Consider the following 20,545-nt stretch of genomic DNA (forward strand, 5'->3'; position numbering starts at 1 on the left):
TGAACAAAAAACCTTTTGATTAATTGTCAATTGTAGGGAAAATAAATTTATCATAAATGTACATTTTGGTCATAAAAAATAATTTTATAGGAATTTGTCGCAGCAGGATGACAAGTTACTTTAATCTATAGATAATTTTTCGTTTCCATTTAAAACTTTTAATCACAGCTAATTCTATTTTTAACCGTTTCCAATTTGGAATTAAAGTAAACAACCGCGTAAATACCCATCACCAAACGAAATTACATTTGCGCGACTCGTAAATAAGCCTTCAGACGTTTGTTTATAACACAGAGAAACCTGTGGTTGTGTTAAACTATGCTTACTTGTTGCAAGAGGAGACAAGGGGCGATTCCCGCGCATGCGCACTTACCCACATTGATTTTTCTCACTTTGACAGTTCGACCTATGTTTTGAGCCACGGCTCGCGTACCAACAACAAAGTAAACAAAAAATGGCTTTAGATTTTTCTGCAACGTATAAGCTTTTGGTGCTTGGTGATTCTAATGTAGGAAAAACGTGTATCGTGCATAGATATTGCGATGAAAGGTACTACGATATTTACATATCCACAATAGGTGAGTTTACTTTTTGATTTTACGATCCTTTGTCAGACAGGTGATGCTGTGTTTTAGTACTGCTTTGAAACATAAGAATCCAGAATTATGTTTTATATTGCGGATGTGAAGTCGGGAACAATGGGGCTTGTGACGTGAAAGACCCTTTTAAATATTTATACTCCTTGCACTTCCTTTACCTGGAACGTTTTACAGTTAGGGAGTATTGCACTATAATAGCTGGTTATTAAATTAGAACGAATATTGATTATAAACTATCCCAATTGATTGTAAGTTACAAGGTGAATTGCATAATTTATTGACGTTAAAATCATCCAGACACCGTTGGTCCTCTATTTGACTTACAGCAGTGTCTATATTTTAAATCAATATCAGTTATATTCGCATCAGTTAATTCATATCTAGATGTAACTTCATTCGTATTGACGTAGGTTGTCAAGATTGTTTAGAATTTAGACTTGATCTTTCATTAGATTGTTATCGTTGTTGCTTATGAGGAAAATGATTATGCGAGTAAAGGTTTGTAAATAATTTAAAGAGGTAAAAGAACGTACAAATTAAAGGTAGATTTAAATAAATAATATCATGTCCTAAAAAATATTTGCAATGCACTAAGACATGTAAAATACTTAAATTCTCAATTTCCAGGTATTGATTTCAAACAAAAGATAATAAACTTAGACGGAGTTCCCATCAAGCTGCAGATATGGGACACAGCAGGCCAAGAGAGGTTTCGGACGTTGACTACGGCGTACTACCGCGGTGCTATGGGCATCATACTCATGTACGACATTACCAATTTGGAGTCTTTCAACCATTTGTCGTATTGGCTCAGGAATATTCAAGAGGTGAGTTTATTTTACTTAGATCTAAGTAAGTATTATAATGTAAAAAATCGGCAGTGAAAAGACGTCTTAACCATACAAACGTATAAACAGTACGTAGGTGGTACTCTGTCCGAATTACTTTGAGTGATTTCCCGACGGCGATAAAAGGAAGGTGTTTAATTGACAGGTAAGTACTTAATTATTAAAAAAAACAGGTATATTAGTTGATATCTCAGCGAACGACAATAAACAAATAATAGTAACTAAGTATATATACTATAAATTTAAAAAAATCGGTCACACAATTGGTAAAGTGCATTAATTACTATTTAAACCAATTATTAATGTCAATTATATTTCAAAAGCTATCTTATAATTAAAGAAAGAAATGTATGTCAAAGAAACATAATACCTTACCAATATTTACGCGGTGCTGTTTATTTCAAATACGCGAAAAAACTCTAATATGTACCGAGATACAACGATATAAGGAATTGACAAATGAATCGTTTAAAATAAACAATGAAGACTTAATCGGATTATAAAAGATAATGAAGAAAAAGAGGCAAAGTAAAAGCTTTGAATATTAACATTGAGTCGGGAAAATAAGGTAGCAGGAATAATATACTTTAATCAAACTCCTGAAAGATATAATGCTTCTAAAAATACTCTTGGTCTTACCCTAACTCGAAATGTAACGTAAGGCCTGTCCCAGTTTGTAGAAGCCTACTTAGCTTAGACAAAAGCAATTACAACGAATTACGTTGCTAGGACGAACTTTTAGAATGTCGATCACGCAGCTAGGCGATGAAAACATTCCCAATAGACATTCCGTATAAAGGTCAAAATGCAGGACACTCTTACTTTGCCTAAGTATGTGATATACGATTCTCATGTAACTACATAAGTACATATATAATTTACAAATGCTTAAGTACATACAAATGTATAGGAAATTTTTACGCAAACACGTATTGTCTAGTTACGAAGCACATAAGCCTAACTATATAGAGCTGACGAGGGTGTGATCGGGGCTTTATAAAGCCTTTTGACGTTGCTCTACATTTGGATTTAGAAAATGTTATTTCTTATTTTGTGTAGATGTTGTAGGAAACTAGATTAATTTTCGAAATTAAAATAGCAATTGTAAGATTCCTGAAAGACGAAATTATTGAAATATTAATTAATCTAAACGACTTCAAATATAGTCAATAGTCATTAAGCGTTTAAATAGGTTACGAAAATTTGAAATCGAGAAGGAACTTAGCACGTAATCCCTATTATGAAATTAAACTGTAGTGTACAATATCGACATGTTATTTCATTTTTACATTTCACATTTCAGTATGCATCACCTGACGTGATTAAGGTGCTAGTGGGCAACAAATGCGATGTTCACGAAAATCACCGAGCTGTACCTAAAGAGCGGGGCCAGAAGGTATAATAAATGCTTTATTTTGGACCAAAAAGTCCCATTTTACACACACACACACACACATACACACACAAATGTAATATTTTACAAACCCATCATTAGGGTAAGGTTAGGACGTTGTTTCGGACTTTAAAATAATAGTAAGATGACTTCGATTTTTTCTGTCTCGGGGAAAATGCCGCGTAGCGATAATTATTTATACCTACTTAGAAATATAATGTGACTTATAACAAAAAAATACTTTTATGTGTGGATTATAATCGGTTTGTGAGGTTAGGTTTTTACAATCATCGTACCTAATAATTTTCATAGTACTTAACGATATTTTATAAACAGCCTGATTTAAAGATCTTTGTCGTGGCTCACGACTTATATCGATCCATACATCCACTCGTATTTTAATTCGAATTGTTTTCGTAGTATCCAACTTTATTTACCTGTCTTTATTTACTAAATTGAAATACGTCATTTTCAGATAGCTGACGATTTCGACATGCCTTTTTTCGAAGTATCCTGTAAAAATAACATTAACATAGAAGAAGCTTTCTTGACATTAGCGCGGAAGATACGAGAATACAGGGAGACCAAGGTAAACCAAGATAATTCTACTTTTAATCTGTTAAATAGGGGATTTTTGACTCTTTACCAGTCAAAGCTATCCTAAGATTAAAACGCCAGTAATTTCAAATATTCTTAAATATTAAAAAGGCATTAATTCTAACTTTTCATTTTTCAAGATAATTTTGTTTCGTTAAATAAGTAGGCATTTACTATCAACAGTAAAAGTGTATTGCAAATTGTAGTTTCTAAATTAATTTTACTAAAAAGCAATACATACTTACGTCTCTGCCTCTACTCTCGAAGGGAAAGTTAGAGACGCAACACCTTGGTAGCGAATAGGTAACCATTAATGGAGACTTAAACAATACCGAGAAAGGTCCGAAAAAATTGTAATACGCAAATTCTACTTAAAATTATATAAGAATAAGTTAACTTTAAATGGCATGACACCTTGATGTTATTTGTCTATTTCCAGGCCGACGCATTTGAGCTGAAGGAGAGGGACAACGTGATCAAACCATCTGAATCAGAGACGGACGTATCCAAGTGCAGCTGTTAGCCTATTTATCATTTAGCACTGGCATAGCAAGTCTAGTCTTTAATCAGTGAGCTTAGATTGAGGAATATAGATTACTTCCAATAAATATTGCAAAAAAGTATACCAAAAAGCGTGTAGCCAGAGCAGAAAATTTAATGGCCTGTTCCGTGAATACACTTAAAATTTGACCGTTATTGGTCCCTATTACATACACTTAAGTGCGATTTTATATCTATTGGGGGTAATCTAATTGAGTATACATCTTAGGCACGCTATCATAGGTGCTACATTAAATACTCGTAGCTTGTATCATACCATATTCAGGGAACAAAAAAATGAGACGGATACAGACTATCTATCAATTTTTCAAATAATTCTAAATTTTCAATTGATAGATTTGAAAAAAGGTTTATTTGTATAGGAGGTACCTTTGTTTACAATTTTACTTCCCTGAATTCGGTATACAAACTTGGATGTAACTCAATCAGTGTCTTATACATCGACCAGCGAAACAGTTTGATATTGTTGTGTTTTAGGTTTTGTTCGTTGGTTATAATGTATTGTGGTGCAAAGTGAGCGACTAAGCTATCGATGCTTGTGTAGGATGGCTGAATGATCCTGCTCGTTATAGTTGTTTGGTGAGAAACTTGCCATAAAAGGGTTATATATCATAATTTGTTGAGGCTATTTAAGTCAGTACGAAGTGTTGGACGCCCGCTTTGTTTAATGTTGGTATTGGCCAAGAGGGACACGTAAAAGGGGGGGGGGGGGGGGTATCAAAGAAACGGCTGTAGCTACGCCCATGTACCTGTTGCTAACGCTAGGTTGGAAAAATATACTGTTCTCCGCGGTTAAGATACGAAGTTAAGTTTTATTTTTCAAGGGACGCTAATGCTTCCTCCATTTCTTTGGTAATTTTTTTATCATTAGAAATTATTTATTTAGGTAACAACACCCCAATTACGTTTTATTTTTCAAGAAACGGATTGGTTCCTTATTTCTTTGGTATAGTTTTTATCGTCAGTTGTTATTCATGTAGGTATCAAGACTAGATTGCCCATTTTTTGCTACTTACATAAATATATAATAACATGCTCGACATACTTACCTATAATATCCCAACTTTAATAATTTTCAACTAATAGAAGGGTCTAATGTGAAAAAATATCAAGTCGGCTACCATCGAAGCTAAACATCGACGTGAAATGCAATTCAATTGGAATGCCGCAAACAATTTTTACTTCTTAGAGGATAAACATTTTATATAAATAGTGATAACATAAAAATCACAATGTAGGCCTAATTAGTTTAGTCGCTTGCTTGACACAGTTACCTATTTACAGCAGTTATAACCGAACTTGAATGTCTAACTACAATTCATTGTAAATTGAATTATAAACTATGAACAACACAAACGTGATTCAATTAACAACTTTATTGTCTATTGAATTGTAATATCTTATTCAATAAATATCAGAACCACTACTTTCGGATCGACGGCGAAAATGGACCAATGAGAATAATTTTAACACGACTTTTTGATTGGTTTATCTTGGCATTGATCCTTCGTCAGCGGTTGAGTTTATTACAATCGACTAAGTGACATATTAACTGATGTAAAACGGTAGAATATTAGCTTTATGCATTCTGTGTGCTATGCGTGTAACAACTGTCGCAAATTTCGAACGCACCGCGTTTTGTATCAACGGTTATTGTAACAATAAAAGGAACACTCTAGAAATGTATCTCAATTATAGGTTAACCTCAGACCATAGAGTATCAATCTGGCTATATATGGCTGGCTGAAATAGCATACAACATTAATCAAATAAAACTACAACATTAGTTGAATATTTATTGGTAGGGCAAACGTAAAAGCTCAAGTTTTTATACTTAATAAAATAAACTTTGTATTGAATATATTAATAGATGCATATTGAATCCATCTATGGATTTCTTTTACTTTGGATAACTCTTGAAATAGTGGCGTAGAAAAGATGTGTTGGAGATATGACATAATATTTAGTAATCTAATCACCCATAATTTTCATTGTGTAAAACAAATTAGATACTTAAATAAATCGACTCGGGTGCAAATTCAATATACGTTAACTATGGCTGCACTTCGCTTTGCCTACGCCGACGTTATAAAACATTTCTGAAATACAAATATACAAAAACATTCGAATTAAAAGAAATACATTTGTTATAAACACTTTGTGTTCGCATCAAAGACAAAATCAAATTATACATAAATAGAAAAAAAAAAGGATTTTGTTATACATGCCTTTGCTACGTTCAATTTGCTCAGCATTTAAAATCATAAAAAAATATATAATAATAAGCACATATTATGTCTAACGAATTTAAAAGTAAAATAATATATTAGAAGAGTTTTTGTAGAAGCAGTTGTTAGAGTACGTTTGCATTTTCATGAAAAAAATAAGTTACAAATAATGCGATTACATTGGAGATTGCATTATATATAAACATTATTTCAATACACAAGAAAAAAAAAATTAAGATGGGCTGGTCCCAAAACTGCTGGACAGTAATAAAAAAGAATTAATATTTCATTGGATTGGCCGAGCAGATATCCTCATTGGAAAAACATTGATCTAATTGGATATTTTAGTAATATAGGGACACAACATTTGGCTACATTGAAATATGAAATAAATTGATTGTTGGTTTTTCACATAACATTACATTGATTCCATGAAATCTACAACAAAATTTAAATCGTTTTAAAACTTATCTAGTAATTTTATTACATCATAGAAGTCATTAAATGATACAAATGTTAGTACATTATTTTAATAAACTTAAACAAAAAAGTGCTAAGATTATTGTATATGTTAAGGCTATTTTCAAAGACAATTGATGTTAATTTTATTATTCACGGATGTATCAATATTTAGGATTGTGTTCCACAAGTGTTTTCTTTATTGAAACAAATTTATGTATACTCTTATTAAGGATACCATTATTTTACTTCCACATTATATGTTTTTACAGTACTTATTCAAATGGATAATGTTATTTTGTTTTTAATGTTTCATTAATTAAGATGAGGTCATACAATTGCATAATGCATTTAATTTCAGAGATGGGCATATAGTCATTAAAATCAACAACTTAACTCTGTGGCGTTTTCGTTACTAATATTGTATTAGCTCCAATTAATCACATTACTAGTAACATTGTTTTAACTTAGCACAACTAACCTTACATTAGTTCTTAATAGTTATATGTAATAAAGTTTTAACATAAAAATATATATATTGTGTATTATTTCCTACGGTCTTCCTTTATTATTTCATATATTTTATTATTTAATTTTTTAATTAAAAATATTTTTTTTAAACTATATCTGAGCTCAGTCTTGGTTTTTAATCTAAGCATAAGTTTTATTTGCGTTTTTTATCAAACAACTTAATTTCTATGTTAGTTTAGATCATAATATTATAACACTTTAATTCAACAGCATAAGTATGCTTTATTTTCAACATTTATATTATCCAACTCTGAATTTGACAGCACCATAAAATCTAGCATTTCAATAAAAATAATGTATGATATAAGTCCAAAGTTCAAACCAGTATAAGCTTGAATTGACTTTTCTAAATATTTTGGCTTCTATTTATCACTCACATCAAAATAATTTATATATTTAACCTTCTGCGCTGTTTTTTAATACTAATATTGCTTGATAATGGGCGACTTTTAATATCTTCTTGTTTAATTCTCATAGAAACTATGTTAGGGATGGCTGTTGTTTCATCAGATTGTGACTGAACTTCATTCTTGATTGATGCAGGTTCTAATTTTACTGTTGTATTTGTGTGTTCTGTATATTTTGCACTGAAATAAAAAATAAAAGACATTTAGACTGTCATAATTCAGATAGTGCAGATTCATTGATTTTTGAACCTTTATTATTTGATTTATAATGAACAAAACAATTTGGTATAAAAAGCTTGTAAATAAAATCTAAATGAGGAAATCAAGCGTGAAATTTAATAACTAAATTCTTTCCTCAGAGAGCATTATTCATAAGTACCAAAAGTATGTTTTCTCTATGTACCATTAAACAATGTATAAAATTATTTTTTGATGATGTTTCTCTATAGTATTGGTCCATAATTAATGAAATAACACATATTTATAGTCCATTAACAGACTCACCATTGTATTTCTAAATCTTCCAATACATTCTTGGGATCTGAACTTGCTTCAAATGTAGAATCATATTCTTTATGCTCACTCATGTGTGCCTCATCTTTATACTTAGCTTCATAAGACTTAAAGCGTCCTGAAATTAACCTAATTTTAAACATAATATACTAGCGATCGATGAAATCCTAAGTTGGCCGGACAGGTACCTACCATTTACTCCCTATACTAGACAGGTTGGTAATAAAACAAAATGACTACTTATATATACTACTATATTATTGAATACTAGGTGGCGCTTGTGGCTTCATCCACAAAAACAACAGATTAAAATTTTTTATTTTTGCAGAGGAGCCTTGCATGACAAAAACGTTAAAACAGGACACTGAAATAATTGCAATGAAACACATCCAGGCCACTATAGTTATCCTATCGACTGACCTGTGAATTAGTATGTAGTTAAAGTAAATCTAATGGAACAATAATAAACCAACTATTTAACAGGTTTGACATTAGCATTAATGATTTGTTTTAAAGCATACATAAGGCACCTGATTCTAATGAAGTCCGCACAGTGGCTGAGAATAATACCAAACAAAATAATATGTATAATATGTACAGTGGTATCTGCATTCACTATCTATGCTACTAAGTGCAATGTTAGCAGTTGTTTGCAGACTTCAATACTTACTTGCAGTTAACTTAACACCCTTGTCTTTGTAAGCTTTTATAACTTTGTCCTTTCCCTTCAACTGTTCTCTTAGCTTGGTCTGGCTGGTGCGAAGATCTTTGATTACTTTTATTAGTGGTAAAGTTACTTTTTTGCAGAACTGTAAATATGAAAATTATTGCATGAGTCACCTTAAAAAAGATATATAAAATTATTTTGTTGCTTTGTGTTGAGATTATAATCATGGTACATTTTTTTATGTCATTAGTTCTAATAATTGAAAGAATATAGTAGTGAATATTCACATTCACATCTTATAGTCTAAGAGCCCGTGAACCCCAGACCTTCGTTATTTTATAAAAGCTAAAAGTTTGTCAGCGCATGCTCCCAACACAGGTAACAACGATGGGCCATTATGAAGTTTGGGCTACAGTGGCTTTGGCAGGTACACGATATTAAAGGTGTGTAAAAGGTGTGTGTGTATCAAAAACGTCTAGCTAACGAGGAAACATTATTTACTTATTACCCAAGTACTATATATAAAAATCAGCTTATATACTATAACGTAAATAAAATTATAACTTCATGAACATTAAGGGTGTCTGGCAAGGGATTGCCACTATGTTAAGTGTCTGTCAATGAATAACGTGATTTTTTATAATTTTCTGAAGGTAATACCATAAAATCTCACTTTATTATTTGATGAAACTAAATCGGTATTTTACACACCTTTAGTGTGTACCTGCCAAAGCCACTGTAGCCCAAACTTCATATTGACCCATCGTTGTTACCTGTGTTGGGAGCATGTGCTGACAAACTTTCAGCTTTTATAAAATAACGAAGGTCTGGGGTTCACGGGCTCTTGCTCTATTATATATGGCAATTTAGGAAAAATCTATAAGCAAAAATATCAAACTAAATGTAAATAAAATTGTCCTATCTGAATCAACAAAAGGCAAGAATTGTGTCTCAAATAATAAAAAATCTGGCAAGCAAATTTATTTTTAGGTTGGGATTTTTATGCATCATACTATTGAAAATTAGGTATTTTTTCCATTTAATATATCAAGTGATTTCATATGCTGTAGTTGAACTACTTAAATATAGTATATTGATTTAAAATCTTTAACTAGCCTAAACCTTACAAGGTATAGTTTAGGCCAGCTTTTAAGATAGAATTACCATTTAAATGAAAAGTTTTTAATATTTATTTAATACACATTAAAAATAATATAATAGTGGAAATACTAACAAACTGCTCTGATGTTTTCACTAGCTTACACTCAAATTTGAATGGATATCCAAACAAAATGTGCATACAAATGGACAATGTTTTGCCGCCATCTTCTCTTTCCACTTGCAACTTTTTGATTTTATCAGGTTGTGACAGCAAAGCAGTGCCTTGTTGTACGAATTCATTGTCATTGTCAAATTCTAAGTCTTCATTGCATTCCTGTAATAAAAATAAAACAAAGTATTGGGAGTTTTATATTCTTATTGATTCTTAAAAGAATCAATGGTTAGCACCTAACTAGAGATATAATCGACAAGACGACGGTTGACAAGTCCATGTTTTTATTGTGAACACAATTGAACATGTTCAAATTTATACTTTATAATATATACTTAGCACATTGAAAATAACTTTGAATATGAACGAAATCTTACCTTTAATCGTCTAATAAAACTTTCCTTTGTAAAATTTACATACCATAATGTAATATAATCAGTTACAAGTATATCAAAGCCGTCAGCTTCCTCAGTAAAGGATAAATATAAAGGTGGTTCTGATATATGTAGTTTTTTCCACATATTTTCTTTGACTATATTATTTTAAATAAACATTACCAATATTATAATATTAGACAATTTTTGTATATAAAAATACCATGAACTTGAATAATCAATATTTAAAAAAATATAATAAAAATACTTAAAATTAATAAAATTTAGTGACACTGATAAGTGACACTTTACAGCAGTGCTGCCAACCACATGCAAAATGCTTGTATTAAAAAAATGAAAATATTTTATAATATTTCGGTCAAAAGAAATAATCTTGGATATAAAACCTATTACAATCCCTCAAAAAGTTATGTAAATAAATTATTTTTTCGCAAAGTACCGGAAAATCGCTAAAATATCTTTGTTATTGTTTTACAATAAAAAATCCAAAGTTTCTTAACGCGTTATACGTACCCCCCTCCCGCGCCTGTAACGCATAGGAACGTTTTACAAGACCCCCCTCCCCCCTTCAAATTGCGTTACGTAATACTTGAACGGCCCCTGATGTATTCAATTAACTATTTTTTTTATTTTACATCCCTGCCCCGTTTCTAAAATTATACACAATTTTATTAATTATTTCGAAATGGTACGAAGTTTACGGACTACGTTTCAAAGAAAATAGATTTCCAAAAAAACTCTGGAATTACAGTGATAAATGTAAAGTTGACAACACTGTTTGACAGTGACAATAATAAATTGCCAATTTTCAAATTAATGAGTTGCCACTTGAAAAAATATTAGGCCGGGCTTCTACATCCGGAATAGCATTATGAATCCGGAAACGGATCATACAGTTTTGGTAAAACAGATGCTTGTCCTTTTTCAATTCAGCCTTTGAAACCTTTGAACCTTTGAAAAACTAAATTAATTATGAAAAGGAGAAAATTATTTTAAAACAAGTAAATCATAAAAGAAATGTTAAAAAGAACTTATAAATTATACGTTTATTTTTTTTTCCTATAAAAGGGAAGTAACTACTTATATATTCACATATTAGCGATTTCTATATAAACTGAATGAAACGAGATGAGTATAATGAATTTAAACCAATCTGCAAAATCCAAAATTATCATTCGAGCTCCGTAAAAATTCAGCATGTGCGTTAGGTAAGTAACGCCAAATAGTGAAATGGAAATCGGAGCGGTCTAGATAAAAAAAATTAATGTCTGGGAATATAAGCCCGTTGAACCTACGTTGTACGACATTACCGTACATTGTGGTGATTTCAGAACATACGGAAGCAAAGCTAGTAGGCCTGGTACTGCTTCTCAAGGGCATCCTTCAATGCGCGGGGACTTTTAGCCATTCACAATAGGGGACGGATCGCGCCAGGCAGCACCCCGCCGGAGCGATTGCGGACGACAACTAGACATTTTCCTTCAGAGATACCCCGCAGCCAAGCCTAATGCGGCGCAGACTCCGAAGTTTTTGTTGGTATTGCCGTGCGTAGAGGTACATAGTGTAAGCCGGACCTGGTCTGATGGTCGTTCGAAGTTTTCCATCTCTACGGACTGCTTAACGTTGCGTCGGATTGGAAGGCCTTCAAACTCAACACAACCGTCCAATCGCCCCCCATTAAGTCCGGGCGGTAGCAAAATTCAAAAAGAATTTGGTTCAATACCTGATGTCAACCGTTCGCAATACACAATAGAAACATTAAAAGAAGGAACATGAATATCATTGCTGGCTTTATAATAATAAATAATAATATCAGCCCTGTATTATATACTTGCCCACTGTTGAACACGGGCCTCCTCTACTATTGTGAGGGATTAGGCCTTAGTCCACCACGCTGGCCTAGTGCGGATTGGTAGACATCACACACCTTCGAAATTCCTATAGGTAGAGAACTTCTCAGATGTGCAGGTTTCCTCACGAGGTTTTCCTTCACCGTTAAAGCGCACGATAAATTCACAAAGAATACACACATGATTTTTAAAAAAGTCAGAGGTGTGTGCCCTTGGGATTTGAACCTGCGGACATTTGTCTTGGCAGTCCGTTCCACATCCAACTAGGCTATCGCCGCTTACAAGCACAGGAACATGGAAGGAATGGAGGTATTTTGACCCCTAGAAATCTAATATATGACCAACTCCATTATTCTTACGAGAATTGATTAAGCCACAGAAGATGTTAGATTTAAGAACATATTATTATTTCTTTGAAAGATAATTATAACTTATATTTAATTTATTTCTTCGACCATCACATTTATTTATTTTATTACTTTTAAAGCAGCTCAGCTTAGACTGTTGATATTTGAGTTTTAGTAATTTCTTTCAATGTAATTTTAAGGAAAAAACGCTTACATTTTTATATTAATTTCACTTATAAGTAATAAGATTAATATTTTGTCCTAATTATTTGAAGGTACATACTTCATCAATGTCAATGTTCCATGCTACTTCTAGTATAAATAACGTCATTTGTTTGTCTGAGTTGGGGCCAATGTGTTGAAATGACGACCCGACAGGATTATCCATCAAAACCTTTTTTCTGATGAGTGCTTTGGATCCTAAATTATGACCGCAATTTTGCCTCTTGATATGTCGAATTTTTCACACATTTTTTGGTCATATTTGCTTTCGTATTCCCGGAAATAAGTAGATGGAAATAATGCATCATTATCATTATAGGTATTACTAAGAAACTTAGAAAATGACTACTTAGTTTAGATTATTTTTATATACATGTCTTTGAGACATTTCTGGTCTCATCAGAGTTGATGATATATGATTATAGGGACTGTATTTTTTCAAAGTTTTTTATACGATTATTTATTACCAACGTAGGCTTTCAAAAAATCTCGGTTTAGTACTAGTCATTACCACCGAATAACGGATCATCAAAAATATTAAGTAGGTACTTTCTTACTCTCGGGTGACTTCCTACTAATGTGATTTAGTTTGTGTTGATACCCATTTTGTAACTTTGGATATTTGCTAGAAGTTAACCCATAAACCCCTGAATAATTTTGCATGGAACTTGGTACACAAATAAACAAAGTTTTAGATTTGCGCATAGGTAGTCACGATGTCTTTTTGCAGAAAATCCGTCGTGATACTTTATACAGAAAAAATTACCACGAATAGCAATCTATTCTGAAAGGAAGAAAATGAAGAAAACGTTGTAGCTCAAAATTAATTTACGTCGTTTATTTTATTGCTTCATGATGAATTTTAATGTAAATCTTTAATCATAATCATGTCATATGATATTATTCTTACTCAGCTAGCTGTTTGTTGTTCAATCTGATACTATCCCACAACAAAAGATTTAATTGTGTTTACTAAACGATCGTGCAGTTCAGTTGATAGGCCACTAGGGTTACCAAAAATCCTGTTCTTGTCTAGATTTAATTTGAACTTTATAATGGCTGATTTTGCAGTAGTGAACGGTTGAGAAATTAAAGTTTATTAGCTCTTAATAATTAACGCAAGAACCACTTCATTTATAGATCTTGATTCCTATAATATTATTATAACTCTGTAAAACTAGCCATACGCCAGAATTAAACTAGCTGGATCTATAAGTTTGGAATTAGGAAAGGACAGACAAAATTACCTTAACTAAGATTAGAGATCTCACAATTTTGCATGTGGTGACCCTGCAACGCATAGCTTATGAGCATTACACCATTGTTCCAATATCAGAGGATTGGATTAATATATCACGGTTTGGACACATGGACGTTATGTAGAAGGGAGAACTGGGAATAAGTGATATCATTTATCAAGAGCATGTACTGCAACATGACGTAGTACAACGAAACAAAAGCAGAAACAGGTGCTTTTAACAGATGTATTGCTTGTTTGTGACAATGAAAAAATGATTGCTGTTGACCGTTTTCATACAGTTGGTCTTCGGCGGTACACCGGTACAACTATCAACAAATATGTTATCCGAAAATAGTTCTTAGTGAACATACAGATGCTACTGAAAAGTTGGGTCGTTTCTTTGTGTAGATATCTATTGTTAGTATTGAAAAATTTAGAATACCTACCAAATAAAATTATGTAAAAAGAGTAAAAACTCAAACGACTACATTAGTTGATTTCGCATAGATTCAGATTTAAGAACAAAATAGTACCTAGGCTTATTCTCTAATGTTATGTAGATTATGACAAAAGCCTCGAAGAAAAAGAGCCCATATGTAACAGACAGACCTAAAGTATTATTATGTAGTTATATATTACCCCTATAATTTACCAGTGAGGTAATATTTATTCAAATTAGTTATACCCTCGTATACTTGTCGTTTGTCTATGAGTCGTAGACGAACAACACAAACAAACGCAAACATGACTATCATACTCTGAGCAATATGCAAGAACTTCCCACTGCGAGACGTGCAACTTATAATTACTTCTACCTATTCGTGTATGATTCCTGAACTGAAATGTGATGATATTAGAATTTATTGTTCTTATGTGCAGTGTATTGTTTGCATTTGACAAATTAAATTAGACGATAGCGTTGATAATTAGTCCCAGATTTATAATTTGGTTATATGGAACCAACCCTTATTTATATACCGTCATGATCTTTGTCTTTTACTGGTAATCCGTGCGAAGTAAAGTCAGACTAGGAACGTAATCTTTGTGGCTGATTTTTTTTCTGTGATATACGAGTATATTATGCACAGGTTACTTTGCACGTATAATTGCTTTATATTAGTAATCGTTGCCTTTGTGTAGCTTATATAGAATAAAATAAATAAATCATGTTCACTGAATACTTCATACATGAAATTCAAAATCTATTTTTCACAGAAATAATATTCCTCTAATTCAAATATCCTTGTAAAAAAAAGAAGAAAGACATTTAATCCAAACATCTGCTTCAATACCAGGAAAATATTAAAATTAATAGTATCGTAAAACGAAATATTAAAGTTAATTTGTGTTAACTACCCTAATACCTAAAGATTTTTATGACTGAGTTTGTGAAATTAATTCCTAAAACGACGACGTTGAATATTAAGTCCGTGGTAATATTCATTGGTGTTAGAAAACTCAATGAACGAAGCGGCCAGGGTAATAATATTTATGTATATTGCAAATGAATTTTCATTTTCGTTTTTCGGTTGAAGCACATTTTTTTAATATTCAACTTTTATGTATCTATAGGTACTTCTTCTCTATGAAACGTCACACTGTTATCGATACGTAAGAATAAATTCCTGAAACATGCATCAGGGTATCTAAATCCATTGAATACTGTACAGGTGATTTCATTATGTTCTCGCACAGAATATAAATACTTAACTTTGAGAACAAAGACAAATCAGAAACACATTTAAATAAAAGCATTAGGTACTTAGTATGTGAAACATAAAACAGAACTGCCTTAGGTCGAGAATCGAATAAAAAAGGGAATCATACGACATTTCGGAAATAAAATAAAATCCGAAATCGCAGCGAAATTCGTTGATGCCCAAAGACCAACGATGCTTGCTAACTCAACCTTTCCTCTGTATGGAAATGCGCTCGCAATGACTGTTCTTATTGGTTCAAACGATAAATCTCTTATGTAAGCTCACGGTTGGAATTCATCGCACCTTTTTAAATCAACTGGGAAACTAAGTGTTTCTTCTTAAGGCTATTATTTTAGTCAGAATTTGTGAAAGGAGGATTTGACGGTATTTTAAAATTTGTATTAAAAGTTCGTTTGTAACTTGACATTGTTTCATCGTATATATTTCGATTTTTGGCGTTCTTGGATGATCATTATTTCATTGAAATAAAAATATGAAAAGGTTGTGTAGTTGTCACATTGACTTTATAGCTTAGTTTCTGGGTGAAATAACTGTCTTCTAATCAACTGATGAATAGTTTGGCAATTACTTAGTTAGAGTAACTGTCCACTTTATAGGAATTGTACGAAAACTAGATATTGATATTTGATAGCATTTTGCCGGCATTTGTTTCGTGCAACTTGTTGACAGCATCGACACTGAATTACAATGTAACAAAAAATAAGAAAGAGAATTTACGATTAATTATTAGGCGTTGTTATTTGTTACCCTATCAAACATTACAATGGACAACATGTTTGAAAAGCCTGCAGAATATAAATGAACCAGCATCCAATGTTTACCGCATACAAATATTATCTCTTATTCGTTTTGCAGATAGTACTTTAATTGACCTGCTGCACTCGTTTAATTACAACCGAAATGCCATTGAATGTCATGTCAATACGGCAGTTACGTTATCTGTTATAATAATGCGTAGATACGTCATTTGCCTCTGTCATGTTTTAAACATGGATGGTAAGTTTTCAAACATTTTATTTTCGACTTTTGCTGATAACTTTAGATTACGTTTATAGATTTGAAGAAAAAGGAGTGGTGTTGATGCTTTGACAGCGAAATATCAGTGCAAATAATAGGCATCTTCAACGTAGGCATAGTGTACCGGAATCTGGTATAGTAGGGGAAACTTTGACCCTATAACTTATTATGAGTTATTAAGACAACGACACGCTGGACGTGGATGCTAAATTTCTCTGGAGTCCAATAAAAATTACGGACCCCGAAAATACCGAAGGTAATGAAAATTATGATACAAATATCTTTTTAGTTACAAAAGGAGCAAATCGGCCAAGTAATAGGGCAACAGGGAAGAAGAATCTTTTAATTCCCAGCCATTTATCAAAGTCGCCGTAGGCCGGGCCGCGTAAACAAAATGTTTTAATTAAACGAGCAAAGTGATTGCTTAATCGTATCTGAAATGCTTCTTACGTATTTTTTATTTAGTTCAGTTCACCAATGAAATGTTTGGACTCACGTCTAAAACGCCTTATCCTCGAATGGTTAGGCAGAGTTAATGCCCCTACATTTTGTCGAACTTATATTCGCTTGATGATGTGATGGGGGCAAGTCAGTCACTACGTCGGACACAAGTACTAATCTTGGGTGAGAGCTGCGAGTATTATCTAATCGAAAAACACACAATTGGTCTGTTTTTGAACGGGGAACTACACTGAAAGCCATTTATAACTGCTTTTGTATGTCGTCATTAAACAAATCAAGAGATAATATCTAAAACTAAAGGTACTAAAGTTTGGTGGGAAGTTCAGTCAGACTCAACAAAATATCTGGGCTTTATTCTACTTACTTTCAGATGCAACAGTGTCTCCTTGTTGTGCCCATATGAAAAGAAAATATTATTGAATATGTAATATCAACAGATCTTATTGTTGGAAATTGTAACCTTCGTCGTGACTTATTATTTTTTATATGTTCTATTTTTAGAACTATTTGTGTTTTGTTTGCCATAGTTACTTCTCTTTAGTCCGAAATAAACACTCATGTCAATAACATCTTTTTACTAACTTTATTTAATTACTAAGAACATATACCATATTTACAACACTTATAAATATCGAAACTATATCCACGTTGTTGCTGTCGATATTTTATTTTCTACAGCGAGATATCTGTATAAGTTTCTTCTTAAATATTCTTTTATTTGATATAGACCAAAACAGTCTACGGATAAATTTTCCTTAATGCGTTTGTAATTCAATATCGAAGACTCAATAATGGTAACCAGGAAAACGGTCTCGTTTGTTTTAATTTATTGAATTTGGTAAACAACTTCCGATAATGCAGCTATTTGTTGTAACTTAATAAGTATGTTTATACACAACAAAGATAATACAAACATTTGTAGATACTGAAATAATAATTATTACAACCACAGTACGATGCAGACTTATTCAAAAATATTTGAAATATTATTTACACCTCAGACACGTAATATTGTACATAAATTATAATATTATTATGTTTGTGTTTTAAGCGCACAATGCGTATACGTTCGCATGCTCTGAGCGTGGAAAAACATGCGCTACAATAATTGCGAGAGCTTTTTAAATCACAAGCGGTGTTTTTTAAAGTTGTCGAGCGAATCATGAAAAACGAATCAGTTGTGTTCTCTACATGCATACTCTAATACTACATACATACTCGTAGCGCTCATTTTTACACGCGTAGCGTGTTGTCGCAGTGATGTTCTGGTTCGCTACGTGTGGACGGAATACACACCTGACGTGAGGCAAACCACAAGGATCGGTAATCGATCAATAATCCGTCGAAAAGCTATGCGTTGTCCGTCAGTCAATGTTGAGTATTTTATTTACCAGAATTCATATTGATGAAATCTCAGGTTAATCCGAATCCGAAACTCATGAATGGAACTAATGAATTGACGCTATTGCGTCATACTGTTCATCTCACCTTACGTAAAGATTAAAGCAAAAACACCTGGTTTTAATAATGCCATTTAGGTTTCCTAAATTAATTTAATCAATACTTGGCTTCATAGATTATTGGATTCATTAGCGGTGTAATTTCAAACTACTGAGGTGCTTCGTAACCTCCAGGGCCCTTTAAGGACAATTTGTAATATAGATTATGTTTTTAGAATTGATTTTCGATTTAATTAATGATTTTAAGAGTGCTAAGGCTACACTAACTCTTATAGACAAAGATATTTGTAACAAGAATTAGCTGGCTCGACTGAGGTAATGCCAATATTTCACAATAACACTACCATGTATTATCAGGTTGGTGTTGAATTTTATAACGATATGGCAATTGCAATCACTAAAAATCAAAACAGTTTATGTAATGAACTTGATCTGCTGCAGCAGTTTTAAACTGCAGTGTCGCGTTCCAGGATCGACCTGTTTATATCGGGTTCCAACAAGCCGGCATAATTGTAGCGACTGCCGAGGGGCAATCATATCCCGTTAGTCGACATTCTGTAGGTATCCTACTCTACTTACTATCAGTTGCGGTGGGGCATTTTGTCATGCACGTATAAAAAACACTTCTATACATATCCCTGTAATTTTATTAATATAGTAGGTATAAAGGGTTTCATGTGTAGTCACTATGGCGCTTTTAATTCAACTGGTATTTCATTTAGTAACTGTATATATAGTCAGTGACCTAATTACAAGCAAAAAGCATATTCTGTCCACACCTGTCCTAAAATATGACGCGGTATGTATTTCTTTTTTATTAGCTGACCTATTTGCTAGTCTATCTATATTCCGCTCTACCTACTTTAAAAAAAACACAAATTTAAAAATAGAATTACGATCACTCCCTCGTAGTCTGTCGTAGCGAGTCTAAACACAACACAATATACTTGTTTATTTGTAGGCAAACGTACGACAGTGCGAGTGACATTTTATTTCCAACTTACTAGAGCTTATCTTGTGTAAGCGGCTGACAGGCGGCCGACGGACTGACGCTTTAACGAGATTAATAAGCCTCCCTTAGGGACTTTGGGAGCCACACCTAAAAAGATAATTATGAAAATTATGCATTACTTCGTTGTACCAGGTCGTGTTTTCCTGTTACGAACATTTAATTGGATTTATGTGATGTTTGAAATATTTTTTGAACTTAAATATTTCGCTTACTTAGAACTAAGGTGACTTAATTAAAAAAAGATGATTTGTGGAAAACAAATAAAAAAGATTTGAAAACAATATAGATTGTGAATTGGGCGGTCGTCAAAAGTGAGAATCTCTGTTTCTAATCTGTAATTTTGTCTTTTTCTTGTCATAGTTTTTTTGAAAAAAAAACCACCAAATTCAAATCAGGAAATATATAAATTAAGAGTTAGGTAACTTTAGTTCTAAAGGTGCGATGTATAATATATATAAAATAAGTAAAATGAAATTATAATTGGAGTCATGTGCAAAAACTGTTATCGCAGTCACAAGCACTCTGGAATCGTATGCGTCTAAAGCATTAACGTTATCACATTCGGCCGAATATTATAAAATGTGACTAATAGGGCCATTACGGTCGCAATGAGACCTTTACGCTTTCGCCATGCGATAGATAATCTAAAGAAATATTTATTTTTAGAGGTTTTTTCAAAGTTGAAGAGCAAGCCAGCAACTTAATTAACTGATTTGGAGTAATTAACACCCAACAACACATAG

At 32.5% G+C, this 20,545-nt stretch overlaps 2 protein-coding genes across 4 annotated transcripts; one reads left to right on the forward strand and one right to left on the reverse strand.

The window, feature by feature from the left end:
* Window positions 1-327: 327 nt before the first annotated feature.
* On the forward strand, window positions 328-6,262 carry LOC115456414 (ras-related protein Rab-8A). The gene is made up of 5 exons (XM_030185467.2): window positions 328-578; window positions 1,227-1,426; window positions 2,751-2,843; window positions 3,316-3,429; window positions 3,877-6,262. The coding sequence occupies exons 1-5, from the start codon at window positions 455-457 to the stop codon at window positions 3,958-3,960; spliced, it is 615 nt and encodes a 204-aa protein (XP_030041327.1). The 5' UTR covers window positions 328-454; the 3' UTR covers window positions 3,961-6,262.
* Window positions 5,782-11,023, reverse strand: LOC115456413. 3 transcript variants are annotated; one of them, XM_037440674.1, is made up of 6 exons: window positions 10,454-10,944; window positions 10,038-10,238; window positions 8,807-8,945; window positions 8,128-8,254; window positions 7,594-7,803; window positions 5,782-6,097 (listed from the first exon to the last, which is right to left on the reverse strand). In XM_037440674.1, exons 1-5 carry the CDS (start codon window positions 10,595-10,597, stop codon window positions 7,605-7,607), a joined length of 810 nt encoding a protein of 269 aa, XP_037296571.1. In that variant the 5' UTR covers window positions 10,598-10,944; the 3' UTR covers window positions 5,782-6,097; window positions 7,594-7,604. The 3 variants fall into 3 exon arrangements, with proteins under 3 accessions (XP_037296571.1, XP_037296572.1, XP_030041326.1); XM_037440675.1 differs by lacking the exon at window positions 10,454-10,944 and adding an exon at window positions 10,985-11,023 and having other exon boundaries at window positions 5,782-7,803; XM_030185466.2 differs by having other exon boundaries at window positions 5,782-7,803; window positions 10,454-10,943.
* Between the last annotated feature and the right edge of the window lie 9,522 nt (window positions 11,024-20,545).

The sequence above is a fragment of the Manduca sexta genome, chromosome 20, assembly GCF_014839805.1.
Source record: "Manduca sexta isolate Smith_Timp_Sample1 chromosome 20, JHU_Msex_v1.0, whole genome shotgun sequence".
Classification (NCBI taxonomy): Eukaryota; Metazoa; Arthropoda; class Insecta; order Lepidoptera; family Sphingidae; genus Manduca; species Manduca sexta.